The sequence below is a fragment of the Caenorhabditis elegans genome, chromosome IV, assembly GCF_000002985.6.
Source record: "Caenorhabditis elegans chromosome IV".
Classification (NCBI taxonomy): Eukaryota; Metazoa; Nematoda; class Chromadorea; order Rhabditida; family Rhabditidae; genus Caenorhabditis; species Caenorhabditis elegans.
The window spans coordinates 5882506-5899595 of NC_003282.8; the positions used below are offsets into that span (position 1 = coordinate 5882506).

Consider the following 17090-nt stretch of genomic DNA (forward strand, 5'->3'; position numbering starts at 1 on the left):
TTCATAAATTTTACTTTGCACGATGAAATAAATCAAGAAATTTTGCATAATATTATTTTTAAAGTTTTATCACCGTCTAATAAATTATTTTTATATGAAAGCAGAACAAATAAACTATTCGAAAGTTAATGGCAAGAATATTGAATTGTTGATTTTCACAAATTTTTTGAGTAGTTATTGAAACAGTAAAATATGAACTATGGACGAATTAACTGTTTATTTCTTGAAAAGAAACTGATTTCTTTTTTAAGAAACTGATTTCAATTTCGGAGATTTCGGTGATTTTGATTTCGGCGATTTTGATCTTTTCTTCGGACTTGATTTTGATTTTGATGGAGACATGTCCTTTGATTTTTTGCCCTGAACAATAAAAAGTAGGAAAAATACTTGAAAAACGCCGAAGTTACCTTAATCTTGTCGTACTCATCCCCAAAATCGTACTGATCGTTCTTAGTTTCATCGTACTCAATTTTTCCCAGCTCTACGTCTTTCAAGTCTTCACAGTTTTGTTTGAACTGAAAGTTTGGAAAAGAGAACGTTGGAAAATATAATTGAGAATTTATACCGCTTCATCCAAATTAGTTGCCAACAAAACTCCTCCTTTCTTCTTAAACTTTGAAGATTCGGCATCCGGATCATTTTCTGCAAACAAAGCTTCTCGTTTCTGTTCCTTTTCATGCAATTGAGTAATATTCATCTCGTCGGAGTGGTCTGAAAACTTTGAATTAATGTTAAAAATAGCAAATGTGACAACCTTTCTTCATTTCACATATCTTAATAAACAAAACAATGGAAATTAGGCACAAAACGACAAGAATACCTCCAAGGATATAATGGAGAAAGTAACTGGATTTTCTGAAATTAAAACTGTATTAAGTTTAACAGCAACTAGATTGAAAATAAATGTTAAAATTTTGAGCAGTAAAATTATAAATTTAAAACAGGCATTTTTTTCAATTTTTCAATTTGTTTTTTTTTGTTATTTGATATTTGAAAAATTTCAAACTAACCGGTTGTAATTCTCATGAGCAGTTTTGAGCACCGAACAAAAATGTTCGCAAGCATGACCCGATGGAACAGTCTAAAAATTTCTATTAGTGTGCTACCACCATGACTAGTGAGTGTTTTATATGATTTTCTTCTTTGCAGGTTTCCCAAAACTTTTTTTTAATACATTCTAGCTTTTGATAGTTTGCATTATCAATGTACAAAACAAATATACAAAAATGAGGTATGAAAAGAAAATGCAAAGAAAAAGTAAAACAAGTTGAATTTTTCAAAAATGTTTTTAAAAATTTGGTGAAAATTGTTTTTTTTTCATTTTACATATTCATAATGCCCATTTAGTTTTAATATTTTTTATTTCAGATTATCATCCTTCTTCATATCATCAGAACACATCCCCACAATATACCTGACAAGTATCGAAATCGCTAAACGGTTCAATTGACGGAAACGTGGCAGTTTCCGTGGATTTCTTAGCCATCGTTGAAAAAGCCGATTCAGATTGCAAAACTGTGATTGTAATTAAAAATAAAATTGTAATTGAAAAATATGTCCTTGTGTTTAATAAATCTGAAAATCTGGGGTTTTCGGAAGTAGGGCTGTGCGGCTGATGACTCGGCTGATGGAGCAAATCAACGTTTTTCAACGTATTAGCAATGATCAATTAGGGAATACTTGTATTTGCCATATCGGCTGAGTCTTGAGCTTCTAATTCTAGAAAAAAGTTTTTTAAAAAGTGCACACCCCTTCCAGAAAAACTCGTTTTTCCAATCAGCCTACAGCCGACAGCCGAGTTACTCGGCTGATTCAAAAAGCCGACTGTTTTGTCAAGGTGTGTGCACTTAAAAAAAAACGTTTTTCTAGAATAAGAAGCTCATGACTCAGCCAATACTGCAAATACAAATATTCTTTAATTGATCAGTGCTAACACGTTGAAAAACTTGATTGTCTTCATCAGCCGAGTCATCAGCCGCACAGCCCTATTCGGAAGCACAATTTTCATTTTACTTACGTCTCATTTTTCGAAGTTTAATCTCAAAGTTGAGTGATAAGAAATAATTAGAATGACAGGAAACGTGGAAGTTTTGTCTTAAAAAATCTACGTTCAGATTGTTTTAAAAATTCAGGAAAGTCCACGTAAATAATAGTTTTAAGAAAATTAGAATTGTAACAGTTAGGAGTTAGAGAGCATGTATTATTTTTGGTAAGTTCTCTGTTACAAGTGCCAACCAAATATTTTCAAGGTGTGATGTCACAATTATTTTTTAAGGATATCTTATGGAAAAAAATCGCATGTCATTCAGTGAAAAAATCGGTTTTTTTTTTCATTTCTACTTTTAAGCCCATTTTAAATTTTGAAACAAATATATCAACTTTAAGTTATTTATCATTAAAGCATCAATGACTAGACTACATACACTCATAGACTGATCGTAAAAAGTTATACCCAACACCTTCTGTGGTATCGTGAAACCGTAAGTTTTTAAGCGATATACACATAAAAATTAATTACTATTTTAAAAATTGTTACCACTGCGAGACCAATTTGAAGGATTCATTGCATAACTTTTCAGACATTCAACTATAATTCGAAGCAGATATTTCAGTCTAATTTCCTATAATAACCGGAAATATCCAACGATTGTTGATCGGACTTTTGGATTCTTTAGACTCTCAAAATTCTTTGCATGACGTCAAAAGATTCTCAGTGTATTATTTGGATAGAAAAAATTGTCGAGCGCCCCAACCTCCCGCGTTTATCTCATTTGCAGATCATCGACTTCAAAATCCCGTTCCAAATTCCGTATCCAGAATCGGATAAAAACTTCTAAGCAAGAGATAAATATCATTTAAAAAGGGAAGCAGCTCCGCAATCTCAAATTTTGATCTGCAATATCGGCTGTCTAACAATTTTTGCCCTTTCTAACAGATAATCAGATCAACAACACGAATTGGGCGGAGTCAGTGGTGGATCTTTGAGAGTCTGAGAAGGTGGGGAAAAGTACAAAAGGACAGGTTCTCTGGCACTCTTGAATATCTATTGATTCCGCCTTTATTAATTTTCACTAGAAGCAATTAATACACCGATAGGCATTGAAGGGGGTGAATATCTTCCTCTCACTTATCAACAATTTACGATCTCTCATTCTTCTCAAGGATCTGGGTCAAAATCCAATCCTTTTCCTTCTCCATGCATTTTCTCTTTTCCTCGCTCATTGTTTAGAAACGAGATTCTCCGTGTTCTCTTGGCTTCTTTATTCGCTTTCTTCTCTCATTTGATTTACAGTTACAATATGTTACAAAATCATTTAATTGTTCTTCAGAATGAAGATCGTTTGCATTGGTGCTGCACCAACGGCTCTCGGAGCTGCCTACCGGCTCAATGAGCTCAAAAACGAGGGAAACGAGGCTGCTCAAAACGCTGAAATTGTTCTTCTTGAACAGGTTTGTGTGCATTTTTGAAGACTAAAATTTGCGGTTTCACGTTTTACATATTACATAATTTAATAATTCGTTCTTCAATCATTATTGTTTTCCACTTTTTGCGCACTGTTTTTATTTTCATTTTCCCCGGTCAAAGCGTGAAATGATGTTTTGTCTCCTCCTTCTTACTCTTAGCTCCCTTCCAGAAGCCTTTTGTACAATTTTTGGTAACAAACTTTGAGATCTATCGGGCGAGATATGGGGAAAATGTGACGTGACGCGAACTGCTACCGGTATAATAATGGAGACGATTACTGAAAATCAAAAATTTTAACTGTTTCTCGTTTAGTATTTGACTAACAGACTAAAATCTCGTTTTCATTTTTTTTTCTTGCCTTTGAAAGATAATTTTAACTGTTCTCAAGGATATCAAAATAATGTTTTACGGAAATTGTGCCGTTAATGAAATAAAAAAAGGAATCTGAAAAATGTATATTTGGAAACAGTAAATATTTCTACCTCACAATCAGCCAAAATTTCGAGGATGTTAAAATAAATAAAAAAAAATAGCTCAATTTTTGTATTGATTCTAAAAATAATGTTTCAGGAGGCCATTGCTGGAGGACTCTCCTGCACTGTAACCGATGAGAAAGGTTTCCTCTGGGATATGGGAGGTCATATCACTTTCAATCACAACTACCCATACTACGAGAAGGCTACTCAATGGGCTGTTGATGACTGGAATAAGTTGGCAAGAAACTGTATGGTTGATATGAATTATTTGTATGACAAGAAAGGAATCCATTTGGTACCATATCCAGCTCAATTCGCTGTTCCATTGTTCCCGGATGAAGTTAAGAACCGTTGTCTTGCTGATTTGAAGGAGAGATATGAGAATGTAAGTGAAAAGAGAAAGGGAAGCTAAAACTTCATTAGATCAATATCTTCTTTGTGGATAACGGATATTAGTTTTATCTGAATTAAAAGATTTCATTTTGTTGAAATTCAAACTTTAAATAATAATTGGAAGTACATGATTGTAATTTATCAATACTCGGAAACAGTATTTTTTAAAGAGGGTGTAGTTGGTGTGGGGAAATTACTGAAACTCCCAGTAGGAATCTCTAAACAAACATTAAAAAAAAAGAACAAATATGTAAAGAGATAATTCAGCTCAAAATAAGCGGAACTGATTGAAATTCAAATTCCCGCGCAAAAATAACATTCTAGAACACCAATTAGCTGAACGGCAAATGAAATTTCAAAGCATTTTCGAACTTGATTTTTATACGGTTATTGAAAGTTTTTCTCTACTTTTTTGAAAAATTCTCTTGAGATTTATTTGGGAGAATAAAATTTGAATATGTTGTATGAAAACCGATTTTTGCGAATGATCACAAATATTATGTAGTTTGTGAATTAGTAGCCGGAAAACTGATAATTCTCCCACTTACCGTCTTCAATCCAACTTTCACGGAATTTCAGAAAATAGCATTAGAAAGTTACCTAAAATCTGCAGTTTTAATACAGTTTCGGACTAGACTTAACCACCCAGTCATGCTGGCTAAAAAAAAACATTCAAACTTATTTTACAGCCACAAGACGGAACTACCCCAGACAACTTTGAAGAATGGGTTCTCCAACACTTTGGACCAACAATTCTTAACACTTTCTTCAAACCATACACTAAGAAAGTATGGACTGTTGAGCCATTAAAAATGTCTCCAAATTGGGTTGGATCTCGTGTTGCTAAGCTTCCACAGGAGAAGCTCGAGGAGCTTTGCTCAATGGATCAAGCAGAGTTGGCTAATGCTGATTTTGGATGGGGACCAAATTCCTATTTCACTTTCCCAACTTATGGAGGAACTGGAAATGTTTGGAATTCGATGGCAAAGAAGTTGCCAAATGAGTGGTTCAAGTTCAACAATAAGGTAAGCGTATACTGTTTTTTGCGTGAAGTGAATTTTCTTTGAGTTTTAGTTTATTTGCTGGACCGTGCATTTAAACTATAAAAAATCCATTTCCAGGTCACCGGAGTCGATCACAAGGAGAAGACCGTTGAGATTCTTGAAAAGGGACAAACCGAGCCAACCAAGATGTCATATGATGTTCTTCTTAACACTGCTCCAATTGATCAACTTGTGAACAACACACAAATCACTGCTCCATTGGATATTGTTCATAATAAGGTTTGGATTTTTTAGAGTTTTGTAAAGAAAATCAGAATTAGCAGTTGGGTTGATCAAACTTGGATTGGTCCTTTAAAATGTATTTAACAGCAATGTGAAAATGCAAAAATAACATTTTGAGACAAAAGAACATTTATTTATTTTCATCTCAAGCATTCAACACGATGTTCCGAAAGAACAACATGTTATTTATTAGTTCGATGAAACAGTGAAAACAATTTCCAGGTGTTCATTGTGGGAGTTGGACTCCGCAAGCCAATGACCTCATTCCTCGAGAAATTCACATGGCTCTACTTCCCAGATCGTGAAGTTCCATTCTTCCGTGTCACAATTCTCAGCAGATACGGAGAAGTGACTCCAGATGGTGATAAGTATTGGTCTGTCATGTGCGAGTGTGCTCGGCCAATCGATGATCCGGTTAGTATTGTAATTTTTATCAATACAGTTCATTAAATTCGAACAAATTTTCATTCTGATCTAAAAAATGTGGAACAGCAAATTAAAATGAATTAGTTTTATAGATCACCGAGGAAGAGATGGTCAAGAAGACACTTGATGGACTTGTCATCAAGGATATGATCACTCGTGAGGCTATTGAGTCGGTTTATTCCATTACTTTGCCATATGGATACCCAATTCCAACTCCAAATGTAAGTAATTTCAATGAACATCGTATGGATCGTATTAAATTACCACACTTTAATTGAGTTTCAAGAGTAATGTGAAACAGTAGCAATTTGTTTTTATGGGGTTATTCAAAAGTGCTTTAAGAAACAAATTAAAATTTCAAAACATTTAGGTTTTATACTACTCAGACAGTAAAAAATAAGTAAAGATAATATATGATTTATAAGGGTTCGACAAACATTGATTAATTTTTTTCTGCTCAGATTAGCGCGTAAATCAATGTTCCGAAAGAAAATCTTTCTTATTTTTTAACCCAATGAAACAGTAAAAAATGTACCTAGTTTTCAATTAACTGTATTTCGACTGTTCTTTAAGAATTAAACAAAATAGTGTCTACTAACAAAACCACGAATATTTTCTAAACTTCACCTTTTTATTTGGCAACATTTTTGTATTTTTCGTGCTTCGTGAGATCCTAGTACATATATGTGCTATATAATTCTCATAATTTCCTTAATTCTTAAACAGAGAAAGTTAACGGGAAATAAAAACATCAGTTGTACCATTCCATAAAAAACCTTTTCAAAACAGCAGAAAATAAAACAAAAAATTAAATTTTTCAGCGTGACCGTGAGCTTGCCCGTGCTCACGGAGAGCTCGAACGTCATCAAATCTATTCTCGTGGACGTTTCGGTGGATGGAAGTATGAGGCTTCAAACCAAGATCATTGTTTCATTCAAGGAAAGGAATTCATTGATCGAGTAATTCTTGGAGAACCAGAGAAACTTTACAAAACCGGAGTTCCAACTATTCCACGGGGATAAGCTTGATTATGACTTTTTCGCTTTTAATAATTCAATTAATCCTATTATATTTTTCAATTTTTGTCTTAGATTTCTCAAAATTTGATCGATTCGACAGAGTTTCATTGAAATTAGCTTCTATGAATTTGTGCAATACCATTATTTTTCGCAATTTTTTTGAAGTGTATTTGAAACGTAATTTATTTTTGGTAATAAAATTTTTTGTTGATTTCAAAAATTTTTGTTCATAATAAAAAGTATTGCTTTTTCTGGACCTTTTTTTTGGGATGAAAAAATTCGCAAAAAATTTTCCCGTGGTGGAGAGTTGAGCTAGGTCCTCGGTGACTGCGACAAAAATGTTTGTTTGTTTTTTCTGGACCTTTTTTTTCTTTTTTTTTGGGATGAAAAATTCGCAAAAAATTTTCCCGTGGTGGAGAGTTGAACTCATAATATTCACTATAATACTCACTAAAATCTTTTTTAAAATAATGTTGTTGTTGAAGTGGGTTTATCTGAGGATTTAAGACATATTTGGGAGTTGAAACCGACTTTTTTATACGCAGATTTTGTTCAACAATTTCAATAAGTAGTATTAGTGATTATTTATTTAACAAAAAAACAATTTTTCATTGATTTTAAAAATGTTTGTGATGTGAATGACAGAGATTATCATGAAACTCAAGACAACGTATCGGTTCATTCGAATTGCTTCACAAGTTATGTGGGTTTTGAAACCAAGTTTTTATTTGAATTTATATTGTATTTTTATTGATAAAACTAATAGTTGCACAACTTTAAATAAAGTTTTGAAAAATATATAGTTTTGATAGTTCTCTCGAATTTTTAGTTTGTGCCTGATCAGTATTTTTTAAATTTTCACAACCAAACTAAAATTCGTTGATCATTTATTCATAGTTTTTATATACTGTTTCACTAAAACCATTTATTTCAAAAAACTTCTGATTGTTCTAATGGGTTTCCATCAATATGCATTGTTGTCATTAATATTAAAAACTGAATAAACCAAGCAAGACGCAGACATTCCTCGTTTAAAAGTGCAATATAGTTAAACTATTGACCAGCAGAAGGATGAAACGCACTTTAAGAAAAAAACCATTTCTTCTATCATCATTTTATCGTGGAATCTTTTTTTTTCATTGTGGTGTTGTAAAGTGCAAAGGAAACGTTTTGGGAAGTACATTTAAGAGAATTTAAAACCGTATTTTTATTGGAAATCTGTACTGGTCAGATGCATGAACTAGACATAAATTTATGTTAAGGGCATTGAGTGATAATGGAACTATCATTAATTTATGTGGAATTTATTGAATTGCGGCAACTTTTTCATTGATTCCCGGACATTAAAAATGATTTTGCAGGGAATTTTTTCTACCATTTTCAGATTAACATTTTGCTTTTTTAGGAGTGACACTTAAGTTTTTTAAACACAAATTAGCAAGAATATCAAAAAAACTTAATCGAAAACTTTCTATAATCCTATCATTTGAAGTAACATAATTGTTTTGCACTAACAAACGCAAAACAGAAAAAAGTTTAAAAATAGAGTTCAGCTGTCAATTACAAAAAATACAAACCTTTTATCACACAATTTTATCATTGTTTCCTAAAATTTAAACAAAATCACTATATTTTTCTAGTTTGAACAATTTTTATTTCTAAAAATTCACATTGATTACTGTTTCAACATGGCCATCTAAAACCGATATCTTTTCAAACATGAATCTTTTCCTTTTTTCCTGTCCCATTATCTATTCACTATCAGCAACAGAAACTGTAAACCGACTTTTTAATATTTTTGTTGTTCTAGAATTCATAAATAGAAAACCATCAAAAATTATCTGTGTTTTCACAAATTAAATGATTAATATGTAACATGACTTTTCTGTTCGGAATAAATTGAATTTTGATCTACAATTTTTCAGTGTAACATTGTAGATCACCAGCGCCAAAACGTAAACTTATTTTCCCTTAATTTGTATTTTTTCAACTTCTTTCATTTCCTTCCCATATTCGACCCCAGATGTCAGTGTCTTCATCCTCTCGTCGTCTTCTTCTTGGCCACACCCACCAGTGGGCGGCGATTCGAAACAAATGGGCGGAGCCTATCGGATGGTTCAAAACTACGGCAACGACGTCGTTTGTCTCTACAGCTCGTTGCTCTGCGATGTCACGTGTCCTCATAACTGGTGGTACTGATGGAATTGGGCGAGAAGCCGCGTTGAAGCTCGCCGCCGAGCAACATGAGATCACAATTTCGGGACGAGACCCGAACAAGGCGAAGGATGTGATTGGGCAGTGTCAGATGAAATTTGTGAGTTTTTTTTAAATTTTATTAATCATACGGGTGAATTTTAGCTACCGATGCAACAATTCGGAATAATTAAAATATATCAAAAGATAGAAGCTATCAATAATTTAGTTGAGACAGTAAATAAAATATCAGAAAAGTCAGCCTACGGCAATCTTACATGAGAACCTTAGTTTTTAAATAATCATTTTGTATAATTTTCAAATTTTAATTTTCAGAACAACACACCGCGCTTCATCCAAACAGACTTGTCACTGGAACACGAGGTCATCAAATTTGCGAGCCAAGTTGCTGAGGAGCAATTGTAAGATACTGAGACCTTAATTAAAACTCTCACACTTTTTTCCAGTGATATCTGCATTCTCAACGCAGGAGTCATGAATCCAAAACCAGGACGTACTCGTGAGGATCGGGAAGCGACAATGATGACAAACTTGGTCTCTTCATATATGATTGCACATAAGATAATCGATAGTCGACGGGATGATCAACGCTCTCTTCATTTTGTTTTCAGCACTTCGATTCTTGTCAAGTAAGTAAATATGAACATCACGGGTCTTACCACGAATTTGAAGTGAAACTTCAAAATTTGCACACCGAAAGTTTCACAGATTAATCACCACTTCTTGATTGAAATTTAAAAACGTTTTAATTTTTTTAGAAGTTTTACCGTGGTACTTTATCATTTTAACACTTTAAAAATAGTTTTTATAATTTCCCTACTGGTGATGCTCCCTGCACACAAATTAAAAAAATAACAATTTTCAGTAAAAATTTTGCTGTTTCAATAACTTTTGAATACTTTTCAGTAATTTCTAGAGTGTTTTGAATAGAAAATAAACATGAATTTAATTTCACTTAAAATATGTCATACAACTAATAATTGCAGATTCCACAACGCCACTCCACTCGGCATCCGCTTCTTCAATCCGGAAAAAGTGACCGATTGGCAGAAATCTCTAGTTCCAACAGATGTCTCGGGTGCTGGAAAGTATGCAATTTCGAAGATTGGTCTGGCAACCCTCTCCACTTCAATTTCTCAATGCAATCTTCCAAATATCACTGCAACAAGTGTTCATCCGGGAACTGTCTACACAAATATTATGTCAAATCTCCCGGCTCGTCAGCAATTCTACATTAAACTTGCTCGTCCGTTCACGACTTCTCTCGCCGATGCTGGTGCCAATCTTGTTCGTGCCGCTGAGAATCCATTGCCTGCTGGAATGTTCTACAAGACGGACAAGTCTTCGAAATTGCCGGAATTGATTTGTTCAGAAAAGAGTATTGCGGCATTTGAACAAGTTTTCGAGCAATTTAAGATTCGAAATTAAATTATGAACATTTTATTTTATTTTTTCCATGTTTGTATGTTTCACGAGTATTCCTTTTTCTACCTCACTTTTTAAAAAGTATCTTTTGTAAAAAAACAATAAACTATGTGAAATGCGTCAGTTTTAAGAAGTAGTGTGCAAAACTAAAAAAATGTTTTTCAAGAGGATAAAATTATTGGAGTTTAACCTCTTGAAATGTTCAATTTATGGAAAACCCAAAATATCCTGTTCCATGGTTTCTAGCGACAAGTGTACAAAAATTTCTGTTTCATGTTTTTTATAACACCCCAACTAATTTATGTTGTATCAGTAATACTTCGGAAAAAGAACCTAGAAAGAATGAAATTAATAAAAAAAAATTCATTAGAGTCGCATAATACGCAAGATTTCAGGTTCACATGTCTGCTTGACACATCGTACCTTCCTATTCCTATTCTTCCGAATTTTCTGAGTTTTTGAGATCAAATTTTCATGTGTGCTTTAAAAGAAGGCCTGGGAATAGGCATGCACCCGGGGTTGGTTTTTTTTCTGATTATTTTTTTGTTTTTTTTAACTAAAAAAATCCCTTTAAAACACACTTTTTCTATTCCTGTAAATTTACCTTTTTCAATAGTTTATAAGATTTTATAATATTTTCTCAAAAAAAAAATTCAGAGATAGTTTGAGTTTCTTTGAATGCAAGTTTTTAGTCTTTTTTTTTAACTTTTGAAGTAAATATTTTTCAAGAGCAAAGAGTAAGAGCAAATGGTCTAGAATTACAGTAAAACGGACACTAAACTTTTTCTGGTCAAATTAAAACCAAAACAACAACAAATACAATTAATTCCAACTGAACCCATGACTTTTTTCTTTTGTTTTTATTCTTACAATTCGGAATATTGAGGTCAAAATAACAAAATTCATTTCCTGAACCGGTTTCATTTGTACTATGAAATGACGGAGTTTGCAGAAAACCGAATGATTCAAACAACTTTCGGTTTTGCAGTAGTTTCAACAAAATAACAACGTCTAAAGAATCGCTAATTATAATATTATTCACTATTATTTCTATTGAAAAAATACATATTACGAATAACATATTTTCGCGCCACCAACGGGGACTCTACCAGAAAGAGCAAAGTGAAAAACAAGCGATGACTAGACAGGAGCAAATACGGAAATTGAGTAGTTGTTGTGAGACTAAAAAAAGAGCAAAAACATTCGAGTACAAGGGATCTATGGGTTCATTGGAAATTTGGATATTGGAAACAAGGGATTTTCAATGAAATTTTCGATTATGGAAGGTATAGAATTTTTAACCCAAAATTGAAAAAAAAATTCAAAAAATGCGGTTGCAAAATGTGTTTAACTTCTTGTCAAGGTACATTTTTAATCGATTCAGCTGATGATAAGACTTCCAAAAATTATCTCCTTATTCTAATATTTTAAAGGAAATTCAAATGATTGTTCCTAAACAATATCAATTTTTGAATAGGAATGAAAATAAAAACAAGACCATTTCAAAAATAAATGTGCTGTGGGTCTCGGTGTAACGAGTTGAATCCTGTTTTTTTCCACTAATTTTGATATTTCAGAACAAATCTACAGAGTAAATTTCCATAAATACATCTGATTATATATGAAAAATTAAAAGCAAAACAAAACCGAGAACATTTCAAAAATAGATTTACTGTTTCGAAGTTTATTTAAAGCCTTGCTGGAAAAAATAGTTCAATTTACTGACGTTTTTCCAACCTCATAATTTCCTAAGTTTGTGTTGCATCTGGAGAAACAATAGCCCTACCGAGAATGTTTAACAGTCTGCATAAATTACAGAATATTTTGAATAAAAATTAATAAAGATTAGACAACGTTTAAAATATATTAGATTTTTCAAAATGTTTTTGAATAGAAAAATAGAAACACAATAATTATATTGTGAAAGACATCAATTCCGTAAAAGAAATGAATGATTGTATACAAAATTTATTAAACCAAATTTGAAGCAAAATTCACAGTAAGTAAACTATACATTTATACCTGAGAAGAAAAATAGGTTGTTATCTTTGAAATTTAAATTTTAACTGTTTCATTGGGTAAGTAAAAACTGTTTTTGTTCTATTTTTTTCAATCCGTCATCGCTATCTCATGCAAACTTGAGCAAATCTAAAAAAAGATTACTAGCAAATATAACTTTTTTCGGTAAAGGCGTCAAGCGCAACACTAGTTTATTAAACAAAGAGTAAGTCTATGCAAACATCAAATTATCGTATAAAAGCGGTACATTTTCTTCCATCAAAATCACTCTCAAGTCTTCATTCAAACATGTTCCAAAAGTCTTTGATCGTCTTGGCTCTTGCTCTTTTCTGTATTTCCTCTTCCCAAGTGGTGTACTCACCGGAAGTCGTTGCTTCTCCATACTACTATGGAGCTGCTCCAGTTGCTGCCTCTGCCTACCCATATGCCTACGCTTACGGAGCTACCGCCTACCCAACTGCCTTCTATGGATGGGGATCTAATAAGGTGAATTTGTGAATTGGGAAACTGAAATTATAAATTTTTAAATTTCAGGGACAACAAGCTCGAGCATCTGCTGTTCCAACTCAAAAGTTGACCAACAATCAGTAGAAGATCTCAAGTTTTTGGATATGTGTATTATACGAAAAAATGGCATCAACAATAAATGATTTTTCTTGACACACGAGCAGTATAAGCAATTTCCAATTTTAAAACTTCAAATACTCAGAGAATCTACCGAAAATATTTCACACCGCTTTACTAAAATAGCAACTCTGAAAAAAAATGCCAACAACACATTTAGGGTTTATGTTTTTTCGGAATGCCACTAACCTACATTAGAGGCGAATACAATAAAATATTATGATTGGTGTTGAACTTTAACAATTGATAAAATCGGTTTCACATTGCGCACAAATAGGCCAGCCTTTTTTTAAAATATTGATCGCACTGCTAGTTGAAAGCAATCGTCACATATATCCTCAAAAGTGCATTCAGTTGTTTACAACTTTTTTTTCTAAAAACCTTCCTAACATTGTCAAATCGGTTTAACTATGGGTGATTGACGACCCGACACAAGAAGAAACGAATGGTTAGCGAACGATTTTTCCTCGCAAACAAATTTATATGATATGCGATTTCTTGGCAAAAAGAAAGGCGGGAAACATATTTTGGAAAATTGAGAAAAATGCAGTCATGAACAAAAAAGTGCTCGCCAGCGATTTGCCAAAAAAAGTGTTGACTCATAATGAAACATTTTTTTCAAAATAAATACGCGTAAACACCAATAAATTTTAAATATATTACTATCGAAGAATCAGAACAAAAGGACACATTATTTGACGTGAACTTCCATTTTAACAAAGTTAAGATTTAAAAAAACCCTCCCCTAACTCCACTTCTCCTCGAAAAAATCTATTTCTCAATTTTCTCGACTTTGCATCAGTTCTCTCGATACAGAGTATTTCATTTCAAATTATGACAGAGACTGATTGTCCAACATGTCGTGAGTTTTGCTTTTTTAATTTCTCCAACATCAGTGCATCTTTTTAGAATTTCCAAGTATCCAAACTCGAGATCGGCTAAATGATGTTTGCCAGTTTATCGTTCCACGTCAGCACAATACACTGATCGTCCCGAACTTCGGACAAGTCCCCGTGCTCAAGGGCGATCTTACTTGGCTTTCGCCAGAAGTCTTAACGTTCCTCAACGATTGTGTGCAGCTGATGACACCATGCGCTGTTCGGATCTGCAACGGAAGTGTTTTCGAGGCTCAGGAGCTCCGTGACGCTATTGCCAACGAGTTTGGTAACGAGGAGCAGCAAATGCTAGATCGTTTCCATCTGAAAATGGCGGATATTGGGTATGATGACGTCAGCGTTGTGACGAAGGACCGACTGGATGCGGATCCAGGAATCAGCTTGTCAAACGCCTCTGCAAGCCGAACATCAAGCTCAGGATCAGGAGAAGGCATCGAAAACGTCCGTCTCAGCTCGCATTACATGTCGCAGAAGATGTTCGATTTTAACAAGACAAAACTGTTTGACTGTTCGATGAGTGGACGCACCATGTACGTGGTACCATTTTCGATGGGAACAATCGGAAGTCGGCGTGCGGTGGTTGGAGTCCAGATTACTGATGATCCGGTTCTGGTGCTCAATTTGAGAACCACTTTTAGGTATGGTAGATCATAGATTGCACGCAATGTCTGCCTGCAGACTGACTTACTGGTTATGCGTATGAAAATCTCCGTTTGAGCTCCGTAGGCATAGTTCGCCTTGATGGCTACAAAGCTTTTAAACTTCAACTTATTTCATTTCAGAGTTCTCTCAAACATCTGGGACCACATCGCCGCCACCACCAACTTTCTGCGATGCGTTCACACAATCGGCATGCCGCGTCCGATTATCCGCAAAATCGTGACTCCATCTCCTGTTGAGACACCAGTTGGTAGTTTCCTCGTTCTGAAGCACGATGATCAAGAAGTATGGGCTCATGGTCACTCTTTTGGACGAACTCCAAGATATGGAAAGACTTTCTCGGTTCATGCGGCGTCCTGGTTGGGTGCCAAACAAGGATGGTTGGCAGAGAGCGCGGCAATTTTGGCGATTACCAGTAAGTCAAAAAGAAATCAGTCCTGTGTTTGACAATATATTTAAAGATCCCAAAAATGACACGATCCACGTGTGCTACAGTAGCCTGACAACTATTGATAGTCTTCAACTCTCGAAGGGCCTTGCACCGGGATGGAAAGTAAGTTTTGTCGAGAGGAATTTCAAAGAATGTGGGCACACCTTTAAAGTGGCGCTTCATGTTTTCATCAGTTCGTCGCGGGCCTATATCTTTGTCGGTTGCACGTAGTCTCTAATTACGGCTAGACGATTACAGTAATTGCCATATTTCAGGTCACAGTGGTCAGCGAAAAATCTGTTTGGCTCCATTGGCATGACGGAAAAATATACGGATTCAGCCCGGAAAATGACGAAATGGAAGAACTCGGATCTCCGAAAAACCTCGCTAACCTTCTTACCGGAGTCATCTCGGAGTATCAAATCCAAAGCTTTGATCCACAGAGCACGAAGTGGGCATCCGACGTCGGAGTTCCAATTTCTGCACTCATTTTTGCAAATCGCAGACACGACCAGTATCCTCTGATCTTAGAGGCAAATACTTGGGAAGAAGGTGTATGTGTGGCTGCTGGTATTCGAGTCAGTTCTATGAAGCAACAAAAGATATCCGAAGAAAGTGTTAAAGAAAGTGTAGAAGGTGAGCTTTTCGAATATAATATTATGAACCTGTAAATTATCCAATTCCAGGAGCTTCACCACGTAGAATCCTTGTGGAGTGCCCGATGCTTCGTGCTGATGCCATCAACTTTAGCATTGCTAAATACGTAAAACATTGGCTGGAGATGGGTGTGGGAGTCAAGTCGTCATCTGAAAATTTCGAGAATCCTCCGCCACCGCAAATCTTCTTCACCAACTTGTACCAGGAAGTTGATGGGAAACCACTTTGGCCCGGTGGTGTCGATAACGCAAGGATTTTCGAATACATCTATGAAAGGTGAGTGGGCTCAATTTGGAGACTAAAAAAATTAATCAAGTTCTTTTTTCAGATGTGCCAACCCAGCCGATCTCTCAAAGACAATCTCTTCTGGACTTGGGATAGTTCCGAAAACACTTCAATTGAGTGCTGGAACCAACTTGGCACCTCTTCTGCAAGTGGACATTCGCTTCTGGCTCACCGAGCTCAATAAGCTGCGTGCATTTTTCAATCTTCAAATGGAGTGTTCTCTTCCACCACAACTCGACAAAGTTCTCACCGATTTGGCTGCAAACCTCTAAAGAATACAGTACAAAAACTGATTCACTGAAAAGATTATTGGAAATAAAAAAGTTTCTTCATTCAACAATATAAACATTGCACGCAAGGTAGTGCACTCCTAGACACCAAAAATAAGACTATACATTTGAAATATTTTCTTATTTTTTTCATATTTCATATTTTCTTGAATAGTCCTATTTATTCTTCTTGTTTCTATCCCTCTTATTCAGTGTATTGTATTTATGATCTATTGTATGTATACATTTTTCTTTTTTCATCAACTTTTTCCACGTCTCCTCGCGAGCGTAAATAAATTAATTAAATAAATTAATTAATATATCGAATTAAAGTGATCATATTTTGTTAATTTTTGGCAGTCTACGAAATACACGGATATAGTGTTTTTAGAAAAATGTGTATACTCATCTTATGATGTTGAAACAGAAATTTTTTTAACTTTCAGAAATTATATAATAGCTCCCAAACAGAAAACATGGCACATATACCCTTCAAGCGTAAGAACACAAAAGAAAACAGGAAAAAATGGATAAATACCCATTGA

General features: G+C 34.4%; 5 protein-coding genes and 31 non-coding genes across 36 annotated transcripts; 17 read left to right on the plus strand and 19 right to left on the minus strand.

Moving 5' to 3' along the window:
- Positions 1–75: 75 nt before the first annotated feature.
- Positions 76–2095, minus strand: H04M03.11 (uncharacterized protein). The gene is made up of 7 exons (NM_068482.4): positions 2018–2095; positions 1415–1575; positions 1011–1081; positions 755–855; positions 566–711; positions 408–515; positions 76–360 (listed from the first exon to the last, which is right to left on the minus strand). The coding sequence occupies exons 1-7, from the start codon at positions 2022–2024 to the stop codon at positions 247–249; spliced, it is 708 nt and encodes a 235-aa protein (NP_500883.2). The 5' UTR covers positions 2025–2095; the 3' UTR covers positions 76–246.
- Positions 117–137, minus strand: 21ur-11131. The gene has a single exon (NR_054843.1).
- Positions 120–140, minus strand: 21ur-9681. The gene has a single exon (NR_054844.1).
- On the minus strand, positions 879–899 carry 21ur-10904. Its single transcript, NR_054845.1, has one exon.
- On the minus strand, positions 880–900 carry 21ur-11318. Its single transcript, NR_054846.1, has one exon.
- Positions 2096–2415: 320 nt separating the features above from the next.
- 21ur-9034 lies at positions 2416–2436 on the minus strand. Its single transcript, NR_054847.1, has one exon.
- An 893-nt stretch (positions 2437–3329) lies between these two features.
- On the plus strand, positions 3330–7316 carry glf-1 (Amine oxidase domain-containing protein). Its single transcript, NM_068483.5, has 7 exons — positions 3330–3450; positions 4037–4327; positions 5025–5360; positions 5457–5618; positions 5844–6035; positions 6140–6268; positions 6869–7316. The coding sequence occupies exons 1-7, from the start codon at positions 3331–3333 to the stop codon at positions 7067–7069; spliced, it is 1431 nt and encodes a 476-aa protein (NP_500884.2). The 5' UTR covers position 3330; the 3' UTR covers positions 7070–7316.
- Positions 3529–3549, plus strand: 21ur-10386. The gene has a single exon (NR_054848.1).
- 21ur-13737 lies at positions 3811–3831 on the plus strand. The gene has a single exon (NR_054849.1).
- Positions 3812–3832, plus strand: 21ur-9365. Its single transcript, NR_054850.1, has one exon.
- Positions 5655–5675, minus strand: 21ur-8828. Its single transcript, NR_054851.1, has one exon.
- Positions 5762–5782, minus strand: 21ur-15611. Its single transcript, NR_054852.1, has one exon.
- 21ur-8665 lies at positions 6047–6067 on the minus strand. The gene has a single exon (NR_054853.1).
- 21ur-1235 lies at positions 6282–6302 on the minus strand. Its single transcript, NR_054854.1, has one exon.
- 21ur-10911 lies at positions 6501–6521 on the minus strand. The gene has a single exon (NR_054855.1).
- Positions 6504–6524, minus strand: 21ur-7066. The gene has a single exon (NR_054856.1).
- On the minus strand, positions 6769–6789 carry 21ur-6391. The gene has a single exon (NR_054857.1).
- On the minus strand, positions 6770–6790 carry 21ur-12754. Its single transcript, NR_054858.1, has one exon.
- On the minus strand, positions 6772–6792 carry 21ur-13457. Its single transcript, NR_054859.1, has one exon.
- Positions 7317–7529: 213 nt separating the features above from the next.
- 21ur-3682 lies at positions 7530–7550 on the minus strand. Its single transcript, NR_054860.1, has one exon.
- A 168-nt stretch (positions 7551–7718) lies between these two features.
- 21ur-15369 lies at positions 7719–7739 on the minus strand. The gene has a single exon (NR_054861.1).
- Positions 7740–8020: 281 nt separating this feature from the next.
- Positions 8021–8041, plus strand: 21ur-2797. The gene has a single exon (NR_054862.1).
- A 749-nt stretch (positions 8042–8790) lies between these two features.
- On the plus strand, positions 8791–8811 carry 21ur-9873. The gene has a single exon (NR_054863.1).
- Positions 8812–9059: 248 nt separating this feature from the next.
- H04M03.3 (DeHydrogenases, Short chain) lies at positions 9060–10824 on the plus strand. Its single transcript, NM_068484.6, has 4 exons — positions 9060–9380; positions 9596–9681; positions 9727–9909; positions 10267–10824. Exons 1-4 carry the CDS (start codon positions 9090–9092, stop codon positions 10706–10708), a joined length of 1002 nt encoding a protein of 333 aa, NP_500885.1. The 5' UTR covers positions 9060–9089; the 3' UTR covers positions 10709–10824.
- Positions 9429–9449, minus strand: 21ur-198. Its single transcript, NR_054864.1, has one exon.
- Positions 10825–11018: 194 nt separating the features above from the next.
- 21ur-6448 lies at positions 11019–11039 on the plus strand. Its single transcript, NR_054865.1, has one exon.
- A 1041-nt stretch (positions 11040–12080) lies between these two features.
- Positions 12081–12101, plus strand: 21ur-15019. The gene has a single exon (NR_054866.1).
- On the plus strand, positions 12082–12102 carry 21ur-12565. Its single transcript, NR_054867.1, has one exon.
- A 320-nt stretch (positions 12103–12422) lies between these two features.
- Positions 12423–12443, plus strand: 21ur-9090. Its single transcript, NR_054868.1, has one exon.
- Positions 12444–12818: 375 nt separating this feature from the next.
- On the plus strand, positions 12819–12839 carry 21ur-3134. Its single transcript, NR_054869.1, has one exon.
- A 145-nt stretch (positions 12840–12984) lies between these two features.
- Positions 12985–13383, plus strand: nspb-6 (Nematode Specific Peptide family, group B). Its single transcript, NM_068485.4, has 2 exons — positions 12985–13210; positions 13259–13383. The coding sequence occupies exons 1-2, from the start codon at positions 13013–13015 to the stop codon at positions 13313–13315; spliced, it is 255 nt and encodes an 84-aa protein (NP_500886.1). The 5' UTR covers positions 12985–13012; the 3' UTR covers positions 13316–13383.
- A 263-nt stretch (positions 13384–13646) lies between these two features.
- On the plus strand, positions 13647–13667 carry 21ur-4682. The gene has a single exon (NR_054870.1).
- Positions 13650–13670, plus strand: 21ur-3843. The gene has a single exon (NR_054871.1).
- A 465-nt stretch (positions 13671–14135) lies between these two features.
- pck-3 (phosphoenolpyruvate carboxykinase (GTP)) lies at positions 14136–16607 on the plus strand. The gene is made up of 7 exons (NM_068486.5): positions 14136–14210; positions 14258–14882; positions 15027–15319; positions 15366–15457; positions 15610–15970; positions 16021–16267; positions 16320–16607. Exons 1-7 carry the CDS (start codon positions 14183–14185, stop codon positions 16546–16548), a joined length of 1875 nt encoding a protein of 624 aa, NP_500887.1. The 5' UTR covers positions 14136–14182; the 3' UTR covers positions 16549–16607.
- Positions 15597–15617, plus strand: 21ur-12254. The gene has a single exon (NR_054872.1).
- A 298-nt stretch (positions 16608–16905) lies between the features above and the next one.
- On the minus strand, positions 16906–16926 carry 21ur-2522. The gene has a single exon (NR_054873.1).
- Between the last annotated feature and the right edge of the window lie 164 nt (positions 16927–17090).